General features: G+C 40.9%; 1 protein-coding gene across 3 annotated transcripts in view; it reads right to left on the reverse strand.

Moving 5' to 3' along the window:
- Nucleotides 1-16,065, reverse strand: part of DCAF8 (DDB1 and CUL4 associated factor 8) — a 40,656-nt gene extending 24,591 nt beyond the window's left edge. The window contains exons 1-3 of one of the 3 annotated variants that reach the window (XM_055403522.2): nucleotides 15,918-16,065; nucleotides 14,761-14,833; nucleotides 1,247-1,321 (exon numbers count right to left, since the gene is read on the reverse strand). In XM_055403522.2, the coding sequence (XP_055259497.1) occupies nucleotides 1,247-1,295 (49 nt within the window). In that variant the 5' untranslated portion in view covers nucleotides 1,296-1,321; nucleotides 14,761-14,833; nucleotides 15,918-16,065. The other 2 variants (XM_055403520.2, XM_055403523.2) reach the window with 2 other exon arrangements.
- Between the last annotated feature and the right edge of the window lie 835 nt (nucleotides 16,066-16,900).

Raw genomic sequence — 16,900 nt, forward strand, 5'->3', positions numbered from 1 at the left:
AGCACATATTGTTAAAATTACGATTAACAAACAAAGATGACTTTGGGGGCCTTACCACTTTAAGATAAGGGCCAGAGCATATCACAAGCTCAGTAAGAGGACCCTAACGGTCAATGACCAGATACAGCTAAGAGTTGGCAATTTTTTTCTATAAAAGGCCTGATAAAAATTTTAGGCTTCACGGGCACAAGCACTCAACTCCATGCTGTAGCACAAAAGCAACTATAAATACTAGGTAAATAAATGGGGCATGACTGAATTCCAATAAGCTACAAAAATAGCAGCCTGCAGGCCGTAATTTGCAATCTCTGATCTAGCTAATGGCCAAACTCCAATTCTATATCCCAAACCCCTCTAGAATTCCAAACCCCTCTAGAATCCCAAACCCCTCTAGAATCCCAAACCCCTTAGTCTTTCAACTGAGCCCAGTGAAAAGTCTTAATCACTCTCCTTTACAGAAAATAAATGAGCAGCAGTGGTAAGAAAAGAACAAAAGGGGTAGAAAAACAGCATGTTGAAAATCTCCCCTTCCCTTACTCAACACCTCATTGCTCTACCAATTACATCAATTAGAATTTAGCCTGTAATCTTAACCTACAAGGTGCCAAGGAATCCTGGACTCTGTACTGCCCAATTGTAACTATTCTGAAGGACTTTCTCTAACTTGGAAGTTGGCTCCAAGTTGATGCACTGGTCAAAAGACCCAGTGTTAGCTGTATTCTGTTAGAATATTGATATTCTGCCTTCAAATATGCCCTAGACCCAATGATTTAATAGTTTTTCCTAAAAAAAGAAAATGAAATTAAGAAAAAGGAAGAAAAAAAGGCCTAATCCCAGTTATTTATAACTATCTCTTATCTAATCTATTGAACTATGATCTACCATCGAAAGAGACCTCTCCTTATAACTGGGGAGTCTTGCCTTCCCAACAACTACCTTGGTTCCACTACCAGTTAGATCTTCTTTTCCTCCTTTATTAACAGCGTCTCCTAGGTTTTGTGCACCCTTACAAACTTTCAGATTTCCAAACCACTTGACCTCTTAGAGGCACAACTCCATTACTGATTTTTTGAACACAATCAGGATAAAAGTCCAAGGAACAAAAGTACCAGAAACTAAAAGGTGTTTTGTTCTTCCAGCACTCAAAACAACACAGGAAGAGTTCACGCCCTCCCTTAAAATCCAGGTCTCCATTCTCTTTGCAATTGACAGCAAAAATAGCTTCACCTTCATTTCGGTCCCTTACCATTAGCTAAGTCTGTTTTGCCATCTGTGCTGCTCCCTTTGCTGGACATCTTGAATGATATTTACTGTAGCCAGCCTGGATTGAGGAGAGGAAGAAAATGAAAAAATTAGGAAACAATTTTGGAAAGATGATAAAAGGCACCAGGAGATTTAGAGATGTACAGCCTTTGTCACTTTTATAAAAATGATTTTTTGGTGTGTGCTCAACAGGGTTTCTCAGTTGCTGAAAATTATATCAGATATTATCCCCCCATGTCTAAATTCCATAAAGGGATGTACCTTTGGGAGGCCAACTGCCATCTCTTTACCTTAACAAGCAACTGGCAGTGATTTTTCAGATGGGGGAAGAGGAACTGAAATAAATCCTGGAAGGTCTATATCAAGTGACAGGTATTGCAAGCAAGCAGTCTTAATACAAAAAGTTAGCTTCAGCACTACCCTCTCAGGCAAAAATCTTGTAAATATTCATTGTATGTAACCACAAAGTCTATAAATCATGTGTCTTCACAACATGAAGAGGAGCGTCAGAGTGAGTATGTTTTTACACACAAAACAGCCGAGATAGAAGAAACTGAGCTCTTGGGATAACACCTTGAGCTTTATGGCCATTCAGATGCCTAGTTTCAAACTTACAGGCACAGATACAAACTAAGGATTATAAAAAACAGAGTCAAATTAGAACCCAGGAGCACCCTACCCCCAAAAAAGAACCTAAAAGATTTTCTTTCCCTTACGACTAGCCAGTCAGTCATCAAATGCAAAGCTGGAGAAGAAAAGAGCAATATTTTCGTTAAAACCATCTCAGTCCATTTCATAAAATGGCAAACACTATTTCACCTAGTTCCACCAACTTTCACCAGATTTGTCTATTTAGCAAGGAAACTGCAATACTTTGGCCACCTCATGCAATGAGTTGCCTCACTGGAAAAGACTCTGATGCTGGGAAAGGTTGGGGGCGGGAGGAGAAGGGGACGACAGAGATGGTTGGATGGCATCACCGACTCGATGGACATGAGTTTGAGTGAACTCTGGGAGTTGGTGATAGACAGGGAGGCCTGGCGTGCTGTGATTCATCGGGTCGCAGAGAGTCAGACACGACTGAGCGACTGAACTGAACTGAACTGAAGTAGGAACCGGGGAACCTAACGTTATTCCTTTTATATCCCTTTAATACAGTCATTATTTTTTCAGGGCCTTACTCCCACCTCAAGCAAATTCCAAACAGCAAAGAATATTATTCAGACCAGAATTCTGTTAAGCCCTTTCAGTGCCTTGGACAAAAGGCACTGGTAAAAGACAAAGTATGATTATGACTCCAGTCCTTGTACCCAGGCACACTGGCCTCTAATCTTTCAACAGCCCTTTCATTCCCATAACAATTATCCCAGAAGCAGCCCCATCCTTATCCTTACCCCCTACTCTCTCTACAGAAATCCCAGTTGCTTCAAAGAAAAAAAAAGTATCCTCTGCCAAGACACAGCTGCCCAAAACTTGCTCACATTAGGCCAGGATGAGGCAGTAGAAATAATGCAAGAGCAGGACTGAGGCTGAATTTGAAGGAGGGACACCTGGAAGGGTGATGATGAAAGACACTGTTAACAAAACACAGATCTGTGCAGCCACGTAAAGAAACACAGGAGAGCTATGTGCAGAGCAGGCTGTGTGATGCCTCCTGCTTCAGTGATGTATTTGTGTACTGTGTTCTCCTCACACAACACTTGTTTTTTCCTCTCAGTTGTCCCTGTGTATGTGCTTTGGTAACTCAGCAGTATCTTCTTCCCCACCTAGGGCTTAAATTAATTACATTAATTGCAAAAGTCTATAGAACAGGGAATCCAGTTGTAGTACTTTAAGATTAAAACCCAAGGTCATCGAGGTCATGTACCTTATGGTCAACTGCTAATAGAGCTGTTTTTTCATCTCAAGAATCAAAACTATCAAGAACACCATACATCCCACCTCACTAATACCCACTCCTAGAAAAGTAGTAAAGCAGCTCCAGAAACCCTTATCGCAAAACTCAATCTCATCAACTTCTACAGAAGCCCAGACTGCTTGAACTTCAGTATCAGAATGGCTCTGGAAAACACGTGCTGGGCAGGAGGAGCCAAATGCCTAATGCTTACCTAGCTCTGAGAACCACTTCTCAGAAAAGGAGAGCCATGGGGTTCAACCTATACCCAGAAGTTGTAGAGAACGTCTGCCTTTTGGGAAACTGGTTTAAAGTTCTTGCAAGGAGGGATCTTTTCTTTGAAGAAAAAAGCTGACAGAATTCATTCCTAAATTCAGAAACTGAACATAGTCTATGTCAACTCTGTTTAATCACTGAGCTGACAGCTTCTAAAAGTCACATTTTAGGGGCCACAGAGTCTAGTGAAACTAGTCACAGGCTGAAAATTAGAAGTGCAGGCTTCTAGTACCAGCTAAGTTTATTAACAAACTTGTGACATGACTTTGGAAGTGCTGCTTAAACTTCTCTGGGCTTCATTTTCTTCTTTTGTAAAATAGTAATTACAGAGATGGTATAGTTAAGCAGAATTATATGTTAAAACTTCTGCAGAGGATGTTCTTAGAGCAGTGATCTCAAAACTGATTATGAACTTCTATCACTGAGAACTCTGCGCATAAACCCACATTTAATCAATTCACATTAATTAATGAGCTTGATTTTTCTAGAAAAAATTAAAAATTTCAATATTCTTTCCCTATACACCACTGGATCATCTTCCATACCCCATGTGAAGTGAAGTGAAATGAAAGTCAGTCATGTCTCTTTGTGACCCCATGGATTATATAGTCCGTCGAATTCTCCAGGCCAGAATACTGGAGTGAGTAGCCTTTCCCTTCTCCAAGGGATCTTCCCAACCCAGGGATTGAACCCAGGCCTCCCACATTGCAGGCAGATTCTTTACCAGTTGAGCCACAAGGGAAGCCCTCCATACCCCACGGGGTACATACATTCCCATTCTGGGGGACCGCTTCTCTAAAAAGCAAGAAATGATGACAGTGATAAAACTACAATTACTTTTGGGATGAGTTGTTATTATATAATTGTCTGTCAAAATGGAAGTTAAAACTATCTCAACACTATGGCAGAAATTAGAGTGACTTAGCAGCAGCAGCAGCCCAAATTAAAGCAGACTAAAGTGCTATGACTGTTCCCTAGGTCTTAAGTATACGAGTCACTCTAGAATTTCTACCATCACCAAAAAATGCAATTTTATTTTATAATCTGAGTTTGGGGACCATATCGGACCCAAACGTAAATTACTTTTATTTTTTAATGCACTCCATTCCCAACAAATCCACTGTTTTTACCTTGATCATTTTCCATGTAAAATCCAGTCCTGAGTTTGGAAGAGCTCACTGCCCCAGGTAGCTGTGGGAGTTAATTAGACTAGCTCTACTAACTTATATGCAGAGGACATCATGAGAGACGCTGGGCTGGAAGAAGCACAAGCTGGAATCAAGATTGCTGAGAGAAATATCAATAACCTCAGATATGCAGATGACACCACCCTTATGGCAGAAAGTGAAGAGGAACTCAAAAGCCTCTTGATGAAAGTGAAAGAGGAGAGTGAAAAGGTTGGCTTGAAGCTCAACATTCAGAAAACAAAGATCATGGCATCTGGTCCCATCACTTCATGGGAAATAGATGGGGAAACAGTGTCAGAGTTAATCTTATGGGGGCTCCAAAATCACTGCAGATGCTGATTGCAGCCATGAAATTAAAAGACGCTTACTCCTTGGAAGGAAAGTTATGACCAACCTGGACAGCATATTAAAAAGCAGAGACATTACTTAGCCAACAAAAGTCCATCTAGGCAAGGCTATGGTTTTTCCACTGGTCATGTATGGATGTGAGAGTTGGACTGTGAAGAAAGCTGATCGCCGGAGAATTGATGCTTTTGAACTGTGGTGTTGGAGAAGACTCTTGAGAGTCCCTTGGACTGCAAGGAGATCCAACCAGTCCATTCTAAAGGAGATCAATCCTGGGTGTTCACTGGAAGGACTGATGCTAAAGCTGAAACTCCAGTACTTTGGCCACCTCATGCAACGAGCTGACTCACTGGAAAAGACTCTGATGCTGGGAGGGATTGGGGGCGGGAGGAGAAGGGGACGACAGAGGATGAGATGGCTGGATGGCATCACCGACTCGATGGACATGAGTTTGAGTGCACTCCAGGAGTTGGTGATGGACAGGGAGGCCTGGCGTGCTGTGATTCATTGGGTCGCAAAGAGTCAGATACGACTGAGAGATTGAACTGAACTGAACTACTGCCTGTACTCTAAAAATAACCATAACCACTGCCAAAGTGAAGGTTAAAGAGTAAACTATTGGGGGATGGCGAAAAAGACCCAGGTGTCATTTTAATTTCTACCTAAGAAATTCTAATGACTGAGATTTTTCCTGTCTTAAAAAGGCCTTAAATTTTTGACCAAATACATGATAAAATATTAGCTAAAAATCAAGTAGAGGGGGAGTTAATAAATGATGTAAGAGTAGTCTGTGGAAGAAGAACCAAACATCTCTTGTTTAAAACCACTGGGGCTGCTTTCTTATCCTAACACTGATTCAAGAGTTATACAAGAGACCAGGTATACTAGAACAGGACATCCAATGTAGAAAAAAGAAACTCAATTTATACAGTGAATGATATACAAAAACCAACTCAAAATGAATCACAGACCTAAACGTAAAAGTTAAAACAACACAACTTCTAGAAGAAAACAAAGTAGATAATCTTTGTGACAACGGGGTAGGCAAACATTTCTTAAGACAGGGCAAAAAAGTACAAACCATGAAAGAAAAAGTTAATTAACTGGCTATATCAAAATTAAAAATCTACTCTTCAAGAGACACTGTTAAAAAAATGAAAAGACGAGCTATGGACCGGAAGAAAATATCTGAAAAAGACACATTTGACAGCAACATGAACATATTTATAGAGTCTCACACCTAAATAACAATCACTTGAAAAAGATGATCAACATTATGAGTCATTAGGAAAATACAGATTAAAACTACAATGAGAATCCTCTACACACCTAGCTTAAATTTTAAAAATTAATAATAATGGAAGTTTTCTTTATCAAACGCTAACAAAGGGTAGAGTAACTAAACTCTCACACACCGCTCAGAGAAATGTAAAATGGTAGTTAGTTGCTTTGGAAAATGGTTGGTTTGGCAGTGTTTTTTTAATAAAGTTAAATATACACTTACCATACAACCCAGGAATCCTACTCAAGTACGTACTAAGGAAAAATGAAACTAAGAATGAAAAGATCCATCTAAAAATCTAAATGTTTTAAGTGACTTTACTTAGATCCATCAAAAACTAATAAGTGTTTTTCAGCTAGGTCATGGATAAACAAACTATGGTCCATGACACAACAGACTACTTCTGAGCAATAAAAAGAATGAACTACTGATACACACAACATGAATGGATCCAAATGTGTCATGCTAGGTGAAAGAAGCAAGACTCAGTTACATACTATTACTTCATTTATAGGACATTCTGGAACAGATAAGCTACAGGGACAGAGAGTCGTTGCTGGGGTTTGGGGAAACGGAACAGGCACGAGAAAACTTTTTGGAAAGATGAGAATGTTCTGTGCCTTCATCACAGTGGTGTTACATGACTATGCATTTGTTAGAATTCACAGAATAGGTCAATGAAACAAACAGTAAATCTTACTGTATGTAAATTATCAATCTATCTGGCCAGAAAAGACAAAGGGGGGAGGGGGAGGAGAGTCATGCTGACAAGATACAACCCAACAATTAAAAATACTAGACTCTTGAGCCTGTGATTATTAACAGCAGTTACCTAATAGTGGTCAACAGGTCACAATAAATGAGAGCAAAGTGTCAGGTCTTCTTGTCTAAAAATTAAAACATGGAAGAATTTTTGTTGCAAACAAAGCTGCCTTATCAGAACCCCATTAAAGGTAAGATAAATCCTGAACTCATAAAAGTCTTCAACCCTATTGTCTAGGTGACAACTAAGAATATCAGAAGCTTTAAGTAGTCCAAAGTAGTTATAGTAGTTGTACTATTGATTTGTATACATATGTCTTCTACCTTGAGAGAAATTTCAAAAATTTCTCTCTCAAGTTCATTTTAATCCCTTTGGAGTCTAGAGTCTATGGAAAACGGTCTGGTAACTCTACTCTACCTCAGTTTCAACTTCTAAACAACATTACTGTTCCTGACCCCTTTACTAAGACGTGAACTCAGGTTCAGTGAGTTCCCTGAGTTACATAACCCCAGCGTTCTTGTGGGCCCATCCAGCGGTCTCATTCGGCATGTCTCCTTCTGTAATGTAAGTTCCCAACTCTCTTACACAGACACCCATGTTTAAATGAGACAAGGTCTCAGAATTTCTGAAAGTGAAAGATGACGGGAGAAACTACTTCAATTATTAGTACGACAGATATCCGAGAGCCACACAATCCCTGGTTCCTCTTGGGAGGACAGATGTCCCATACCACTCATGACTGAACAGCTGTTCAGGGTTGATCTCCATCCAAAGTACAAATTTGCTTTTCAGTCTTGGGTTCCCACAGTCCATCTGTAATCAACCAGTACTACTTTCTCCATACTCAGTTTTTGCTTTCAAATGTAAATGACTCATTTAAATTCATTCTCCTTACCTTACTACTCTTCTGCTTTACAATAAACACTTCTCCAAGTCAACCTTCTCAACTCCAGCTGCCAGCCCAACTCTCACAGTACAGTGTTTATTAATCAGACAGAGAATCTTAGGCTCTGAAATTCAAAGAATGACCCCAAGGAAGCTGAAACTCATACTATATAAAACATGTTTATAGGGTGACAAGCCTTTAGCTCTGGGCTACTCTATATTAAAGTAGTTGGAGGTGTTATTGATAAATACACTATACTATCTCCTCTGGTAAGCTGGAATGAGGAGCAGAAACTATAAATGTTTGTGGATCAGGGAAATTAATCTCTATTCCTATCCTGCAGAATAAGCAACAGCACTGGGTAACCATACAGCAGCCCGAGTCGCCCTTTTTCATCTAAATTATAGGCCTCTGGCACCACCCAGTGGCCCAGCTGTAAGGAGACATACTAGTAATGCAACAATGTAAAAGCCAAGACAGGAGCTACAAATAGAAACAAGGCAGTTATAATACCTTTTGTAGCCAATAATTGATTAGGAAAAACAGCATGCAACTATGATATAAGAGACACAAGTGTCAGGACCATTAAAAAAAAAAAAAAAGAAATTCCATGGTGGTCGAGTGGTTAGGACTTTGCTTTTTCACTACCATAGCCCAGGTTCAATTCCTGGTTGGGGAACTAAAATCCCACAAACCACTTGGTGCAGCCAAAAAATGGAAAAAAAAAAAAGAAAGGGGAAAAAAAAGGGAGGGTAAAAAATGAAAAAAAAAAGAAAAGAAAAAGAAAAGAAATAGAATATTGTCATAGTTCAAGAGAATAAGGGTTATATTCAGTTTCAGGGAGAAACAGTTCATTAGTTAGGAAGTGTGTATGTGTGTGTGTTAGGCATCAGGAAGATTTGGTTAGAATAATAAGATGGACAGAAAAGGGAGAAACAAGTTTAAAAGACTTCCCTGGTAGTGCAGTGGAAGAGTGAGTGAGTGAGTGAGTGTGTGTGTGAGGCATCAGCAAGATTTGGTTAAGAATAATAAGTGGAAGAATGTGTGTGTGTGTTAGGCATCAGAAGTTTTGTTTAAGAAGAGTAAGATGGACAGAAAAGGGAGAAACAAGTTTAAAAGCTATCAAAGGACTCCCCTGGTAGCACAGGGGATAAGAAATCAGCGTGCCAATGCAGGCGACATGGGTTTGATCCCCAATCAGGGACGATTCCACATGCTGATGCACAACTAAGTCTGCACTCCGAGAACCTGTGCTCTGCCACAAGAGAAGCCACCACAAGCAGCCCTCGCATCACAACAAAGAGTAGCCCCTACAGAAATGATCAGTGCAGCAACCAAGACCCAGTGTAATTAAAAATTGTAACAAACAAATAATTCTTAAAAGACACATATGAAATTTTTTTTTAAAAGCTATCACAAAGTTGCCCAAGTTAGAAGCAATAAGACCCTGTATGAGGCTGATGGCAAAAGAAATGAAAAGAAGGGGATCAATGTGAGAAACACTGCAGAGAGGCAGCACTGACAGTGTTTGGCTCAAGGAGCCACTGCTTTTCTGTGGAATCACCTCAGGAACTGAGTGAAAATGCTGGCTTTCTCCCTATTCCAAGTATCATAAAAGATTCAGCCATCTCTTAAGTCCATTAAAATTATTTCCATAAAAAACTGATTAGGTTACCAATTAATGATAATCTGAAATCTATGTGTAAACAATTAAAACATGTTTCATTCATATTATCATTTGGACAGACCTTTTACACTTTAAATACTCTTTTTTATGCAGCACTGAATTGCACCTTTCAGCTCAATTTGCTTCATCACTTGGCACTGAAGAGCACTGGTTTTTAAAGTCAGCATACGGTATAATGAAAAGAAAAGGGCTCTGGCTTACTCAGACGTGGGTTTGAGTTTTACTTCTACCACCTACCTGTGAGTTTGTTTCTTCTTTTGTAAAATGGGACAATACCATTATCCTGAAGAAATGGTTTAGAGGATTAAACACGATATTTGCAACTGGCTGTCTATACGTGTCAGGCATTTATATTATTTTTCTAGCTTCTCATCTCTGGTTCCAGACTGCATTTTCTAGAGAAGTTTAGGCATCTTCACCACTCAACAATGATCCTCCAAACACTACACAAATCAAGACATAGTTCCAAGTCTATGAAATCTGCTTACCTGCTATATCACTGGTCTTTTAAAGTATTCAGAGAGGGCCTTCCCTGGTGGTTCAGTGGTTAAGACTCTGGGCTCCCAATGCAGGGGGCACAGGCTCGATCCCTGGTCAGGGAACTAGATCCTACATACCACAACTAAGAATTTGCATGCCATGACTAAGACTGCCACAACCAAATAAATAAGTTAAAAAGAAGAATTCAGGGAGCTCTGTTAATACCCTCCTTTGAGCACATTCACGTTCTATGAACTAGGGTAAAGCAATACACCCAAGAGCCGACCACATTAAGTCTCTTTAAGTTCTCCTGCCTTTTGAGCTGTCAGAAGATATAGCCAAGGTGAAAACTTCATCATCACAAATGATGAGGAGGAACATAAGTCTTACATCACCTATACTAAAAACAAGGAACTCTGTTCCTCCACTGGAATGAATGCCTTCTCTCCCTGCTGGTAACACCAAATGCCCTGTGTTTATAGTTTATTGACTTTAGTTTTACTAACAGTATTTCAGAGTATGTTAGGAATGCGCTAAGTGCCATCTCCAGCAGCAGCAGAGCTAAGGAACTTTTTATAATAACATTTAAGCCCATTCACCTCAATTTAAATAATTGTAAGGAAAATCACTTAGGAAATTTCATTGTGTTTCTATGAAATGTTTTATATTTAAACATTTGTTACTGACACTATTAAACATAGTGTTACTATGAAATGATTTGTATTTACATCAGAATCCAGTCCCCCATTACCTGTTTTTGCCTTTCACATTTCAAATTTTTCTTAAATTGTTTAAAAGGATACCAGAGAGATAAAAGGGTACAACTTAAACCAATAAGGAGAGGCTAAAAACATCAAGAAGTGCCCTCCAATCTGAATGAGACTAGAGGCGAGAGTATAATGTGGGTCCTGAGTAAGGTTACAAACATAACTGAAAATGTGGCAATGCTTAAACACCTGAGGAATATAGCCTCTTGGCTACCACTAGAGGTAAATACCATAATAGCTTTCCAGATGGCTAACTTAAAAAAAAAAAAAAAAAGACATGTGAGGCAACATAGACGCTTCACATTAGAACTTCCCCAGACCTCCTTAAATAGTATCCTCAGAGGATAAGAGCAAATATTTAACCTCTTAGATACGATGAAAATTTCTGCAATAACCCAATCCATTAGACATACTACATTTCATAAATAAGATGTCATCTTTGTCAAATTAATCACTTATCATGCCCTATTTGCAAATTCAGGACAGCTTTGGTTCACTGGCTTATCTTGGGCATATACCTTCCTTGGATAAAGGTAATACATGAGAAATGGAGCGTCTGGCCCAGAAATTACGTTCTGTAGAGGCAGAAATTTTTAAAAATGCTATATAAGAAGTGACAAATTCATAAAATGCACCATACTCTAAAATCACTGCCTTTGGGCTCTGAAACTAAGATATGCATAGTGATTACTTCCATGACTGCCGCTGACTCAATTCCTTCAGTTGCCTGGGTTCCAAATGGTGAGGGTAAATAACAGATTATCTTGGCTCACCAATAATCTGCTTTAAAAAAAAAAATTAATTCAATCTTAAAAACTAACTCTAACACTGATGTGATGCAATAAAAAGCTGTTTGGATAACTCTTTTATAGAAAATCTGAACATTTACTAGACATGTTTAGAGTAACTTTTCCACAGTAGAAATAATCCAGAAATAAACCTATCTACTGAAAACAAAGGTCAACCAGTCACTTCATTATTTAAAACCCTTTAACTCATCTGATAGAGCACAGGACCTAGAGCATGAAACTTTGAAGACCTCAGTCTCCCACAACAGGGCACACTTCTATAGAATGTCTTCTACTAGAGTATGTCTGCTTCTGAAATGCCAGTACTGTTTTTAAAAGGTAACAAAAAGACATTTAAGCTTTCTCTCAAGACACGTTTCTGTCTTAGGTTGATCCTAATCAAAACTAAGGGTCACAGAGACTGATTCTTATACATTTAATAAGTTGCTGTATAAAATGCCCTGTCAGGTTGGCAGTGGGAACTAAGATCATAAGCATAACTAGCTTCCTACTGCAGCCACATAGGAAATACTTCCTAGCAAGATGCAACAATTCTTATGCAACACCCTGAAATATAAAATATCCTCAGAAATACAAGAATTTGAGAATTGCGGTCCACAGACTGAAAATACTGATTTACTGTATACACAGGTGTCACCTGGAGCATAAACTGTGAAGACCTTCCTGGTAGTGGTGATGGTGGGAGGAGGATCTTACCCAGCACGTACAGTGATAAGGAATAAAGTGATGGCTCTTTCAACATATTTCCTTTTCTCCCCCCACACCTGCTCCTGACCTACTCAACACAGAACTCTAGATCGCAAAAAAAAAAAACAACCACAGATAATAAAGTGCACATTACTATCCTTCACCCCAAGAGTTTTTACCTTTCAAGAGAGAGCATTTAGACCCTAGACGGTAGTAATGAAAGTTGGTTAACTTTGGTTGGCTTGAATGAATACAGTAGCTTTCATTGCAACGTTATCCACATTTTCTTTTCATGTGCCCTTCAGTTCAGTTCAGTCGCTCAGTCGTGTCCGACTCTTTGTGACCTCATGAATCACAGCACGCCAGGCCTCCCTGTCCATCACCAACTCCCCGAGTTCACTTACCTCTCTCAAACATATATGTCATGTCAATATATGGCAAAACCAATACAATACTGTAAAGTAATTAGCCTCCAATTAAAATAAATAAATAAAAATTCTGATAAAAATTCAAAAAAAATTAAAAAATAAAAAAAAACTGTGAAATGAAAGCCAACAAGAGAAGGTTAAAAACTTTTCATCTCTGCTGTCATATTATTAAGATAGCCAAGTTGGGGAGATGAAATAAACACTGCATTCCTGACTTCCTAGCCCAGATTCACTTCAAGAAAGAAAGGAGACTTTTTCATGGTCCAGGATTGCTTTTTTGGCCATGGGGATCCTAGTTCCCTGACAAGGGATCAAACCCATACTCCCTGCAATGGAAGCACAGTCTTAACCACTGGACCACCAGGGAAGTCCCTCATGGTCTAGGCCTTTGATAAGCTATTGATGAGGATCACTGCAGAGCCCAACAGCTTGGAAAAAAATGTATTCTTTCTGTGGCAAAAACAAAAAGGCATAAGTGGCAGCTGGAGCTGAGGTGGTGAGAAACATTGAATCAGGAAGGGAAGGAATTATATAAACTCTGATTAGGTGTGCTAAAAGGGAGACCAAGAGGTAGGAGCAAAGAATAAAGGAAACCTACTGATGCTTAGTTTAAGAATGAATTTAGAAAGACACATACATCAACATTTAATATTCCTGCTGTTCTCTGGTCTTGAACTCCCACCAGAATGACCTGAATCACGATCAAAAGGCAACCCTAGGTGGGCACCTACAAAGAACACACTAAGCTGGCCAATTAAAACTGAATCTGAAAAAAATAGCCAGGAAAATATGTTCAAAAGTAAAATGCAAAGAAGAGGACACTAACGTATAACTTATTTAAAGCTCTATCAATGATGTGTAAAGAAAAATTTTTTTAGTGTCTATCTTGTGCTAGGCATAATATAAGACCTTATATGAGTTTTCTCACACAATAACGACAATGACTCCAGGACATAAGCTGTATTATCCCATTTATAGAGATGTGGAAATTAAGAAAAGACTCAGAAAAGTTTAAGTGACTTGCCCAAGGTCACATGGCTAATAAATCTTAGTACAGTATTTAAAACCAGACCTATCAAGTTTTAAAGACTGTATTTTTCTTTTATCTTATTGATACACACAGATACTGCCAATGACCTTATTTCAGCGCCTAATAAGCAATCTCTACACAGAACACCATGTGGAAGAAAACTCACCAGGGTCACACTCAACCTCTTCCTACTACAAATCATAAGCATATTAAGAATCAGCCAGGTCTACCTTCCAGAGCCACTCAGCTCTCCCATCACATCCCATGAAACTCAATCACAGCACTATTCTCTGCTACCAGGAATCCAAAATCTTTACAAAAATTACACTTACCAGTAGTATGTCCTAACTCCCTCTGTGGTACTAGCCCATGCTGTTGAACGCGCAGGATGATTCCTCGGCTAAATAAGAATTCCTCAGACCAGATATAAAAGAGCACCACTGTCTTGTGGGGTCTTTTTTCCACTCAAAATTTATCATTAAGTCCTGAAAAATCAGAATTCTGAGGTGGACGAACTTAGACACCAACTAAAGGCAGTATCACTCAGGATTCACTAGCTTTTAGTTAAAAGCAGCTAAATGTTCCCCTAAATAGCAAGAAATGACAATCCAAAGCCCTAAGAAGCAAAGAGAATTGATTTGACAAAGGGCTAAAGAGAACTCGGCAAACTAATTCCCAGCTTTTAACAGTGTAAGAAACACCATCTGCACAAAGGCAAAGGAAGATACATTCACTTCCAGGCTTAACTGGAGTCATACGACGATATGCAGCAACCATTTAGGACAGAAAGTCAAGAAGCCCAGAGTCAATTAAACTTGCAAAAGTAATTTTACCAGAGGTGGAACAAAGCCAAGAACAATACCCCGTCTTTGGAAACAGTGGCAGGAATTTTTTGACTTTAGTGGTCAGCACTCGAGCACCAGGGTAGGGTTATGTCTTGAACTCAGGAATTTAAATGCCTTCAACTCCTACTCACCTTCCCTCCTTTATCACTGAAGTAGGGTCAGGCTGAGCTCCTGAGAAAATAGGTCTGCAGATTCACTGAAGGGCTGAGAAAAGTTAAAGTTTAAATGGCAAAGGTGTCTCTTCTACTAAACATAATAAAAAATTGTAACATAATAAAAAAATGTATTAATACATGCTAGTATTTTTCAGACCTCCTCGAACTATTTAGAACCGCAGAAACTTATCTGACTACTAAACAAGTAACTTTCAAACATTGTTACAGAAATGAAATGAACCAGGCAAGTAATCTCCCAGTTCTGCTAAAATGTAAAACTCATTTGAAAGTAAAACCTGAATCTTTTCAAAGCTATCCCATAACCAAACCTCTCAACAAGAAGCCACAGAGCAGGGGGGAAATCCCGCAGAGAACGTGATAGCGCTGGTGCCGGTTTGTTTACAGACTCCAGCAACAATCGTATGAGTCAGAAATTCAAACCACCAGATGCTTTCCAACTAACAGGGACCAGGCGGGACCGTTCTAGGGTGTCTTGAAAGATTTAGGGGTGAAGGGAGGCAGACTACGAGAATTACATTACAAAGGGGACAGGAAAAGACGGCAACAACTGACTCCCGGGTTCTTGAACCTCGGCCTTCCGTACAAGGTGCTGGGCCCGAGAACTCGAGATGGGGGAGGGGGGCACGCTGCGCGGTGGCCCCGAGGTTACGGGGAACTCGAGGGGAGCCGCGCCCCTCAATCTAAAGGTGCGGGGGGTAGGGAGCGCACACAAATGGGTCACCCCACAAAGCAAGAGGTCCTGCAGACTGTGGGGCAGGCTGTTAGGGGCAGCCCTGGGGCTGACCTGAGGGAAGGGCAGCCAGTCCTCCCAGCGGTGACTCGGGTCATGAGGAAAAGACCTGAGCCCCGGGAGCTTGGGAAAGGAGTCAAACCCATCCTGCAGGGGTCTGGGCCAGGGGAGAAGGGGTCGGGCCAAGCCGGAACGAGACACGGACCGGGTAGGTCAAGGGGTGGGGGGGGGATGTCCGGCTGGGGCAGTTACAAGCACGGGAGCCGGCGAGGCTCGGCAGCCCGCTTCCCGTCTTGGGTCATCCTTCTGCCAGCGGCTGCTCCAACTGTTCCGGGCCCAGCCGCCCCGTCCACTGCCGCCACCAACGCCGCCGCCATCTTACACTGGCCAGCGGCCGCCACCACCACCGCCTCCGCTCTCTGCGCTTGCGCCTGCGCCGCCACGCTTTCCGGCCCCTTTGCGACGCTGTGCTGGAGAAGACTGAGCGAAGAGTGGTCGCGCGAGCTCTCGGCTCCCAACCCTCCTCGAAGGACGCACGGGGGGCGGGGCCTAAAGTCAACGGCAGACGGAGCGAGCGGCGCGTGCGCATTACTGAGGAGGGAAAGGCGCTTCCCTAGTTTGGCTGGGGGTTCACTTTCCTCGTGATACTGGAGAGATAGACGGCCTCCCAGAATTGTGGTGGAAATCAGCTTCATTTCTAACAGGCTGGCAGGCAACCTTCTGAACGAGACGGCCTCCCAGAATTGTGGTGGAAATCAACTTCATTTCTAACAGGCTGGCAGGCAACCTTCTGAACTACCTCCGTTTCCCCCCGTTTTTGAATACTGGGAACAAGCAGCTGTCTCTAGATTTCTTCTGAAACCCCCTTTCCTGTGAGGACCTTGTTAAGTGGTTTCTATACCTCTGAGAGCTATTTACCCTTGGGAGCTCCATTTTTTAAGAAGCCTGAGGTGCAGCTAAGCTATTCAAGAGGCTTTCTTTGAAGCAGCGTAGTGCTTTGAAGACTCCCAAGAATGGGACTGGAGGTATTCACTCTTTCTACTTGTGACACCTGAAGGAAGCGTGCAGAAGACCCGTGAAAAGGTTACACCCAGCTGCCAGGCCGGGGGTGGGGGGGGGGACCGGAAGCCCAGGGTGCAAGGCTCCTTGTCATCTCTTCTACCACTACATTCCTAATATAAGACATTATTATAATAAGTGGACTATTGCAATAGATGCCAACCTGGTTTGTCTACTTCCATTATTGCCCTACTAGTTAAATAAGGGCAGTCAGAGTGACCTTTTAAAATGTAAGCCAGATCACTCGCTCAAAAGCTTCGCATCACACAATAAAAATCAAAATGCTCAAAAGGGCCTCCAAGGAAA

This window comes from Moschus berezovskii, chromosome 4 (assembly GCF_049115385.1).
Source record: "Moschus berezovskii isolate FMDL1 chromosome 4, NW_MosBer_1.0, whole genome shotgun sequence".
Lineage (NCBI taxonomy): Eukaryota > Metazoa > Chordata > Mammalia > Artiodactyla > Moschidae > Moschus > Moschus berezovskii.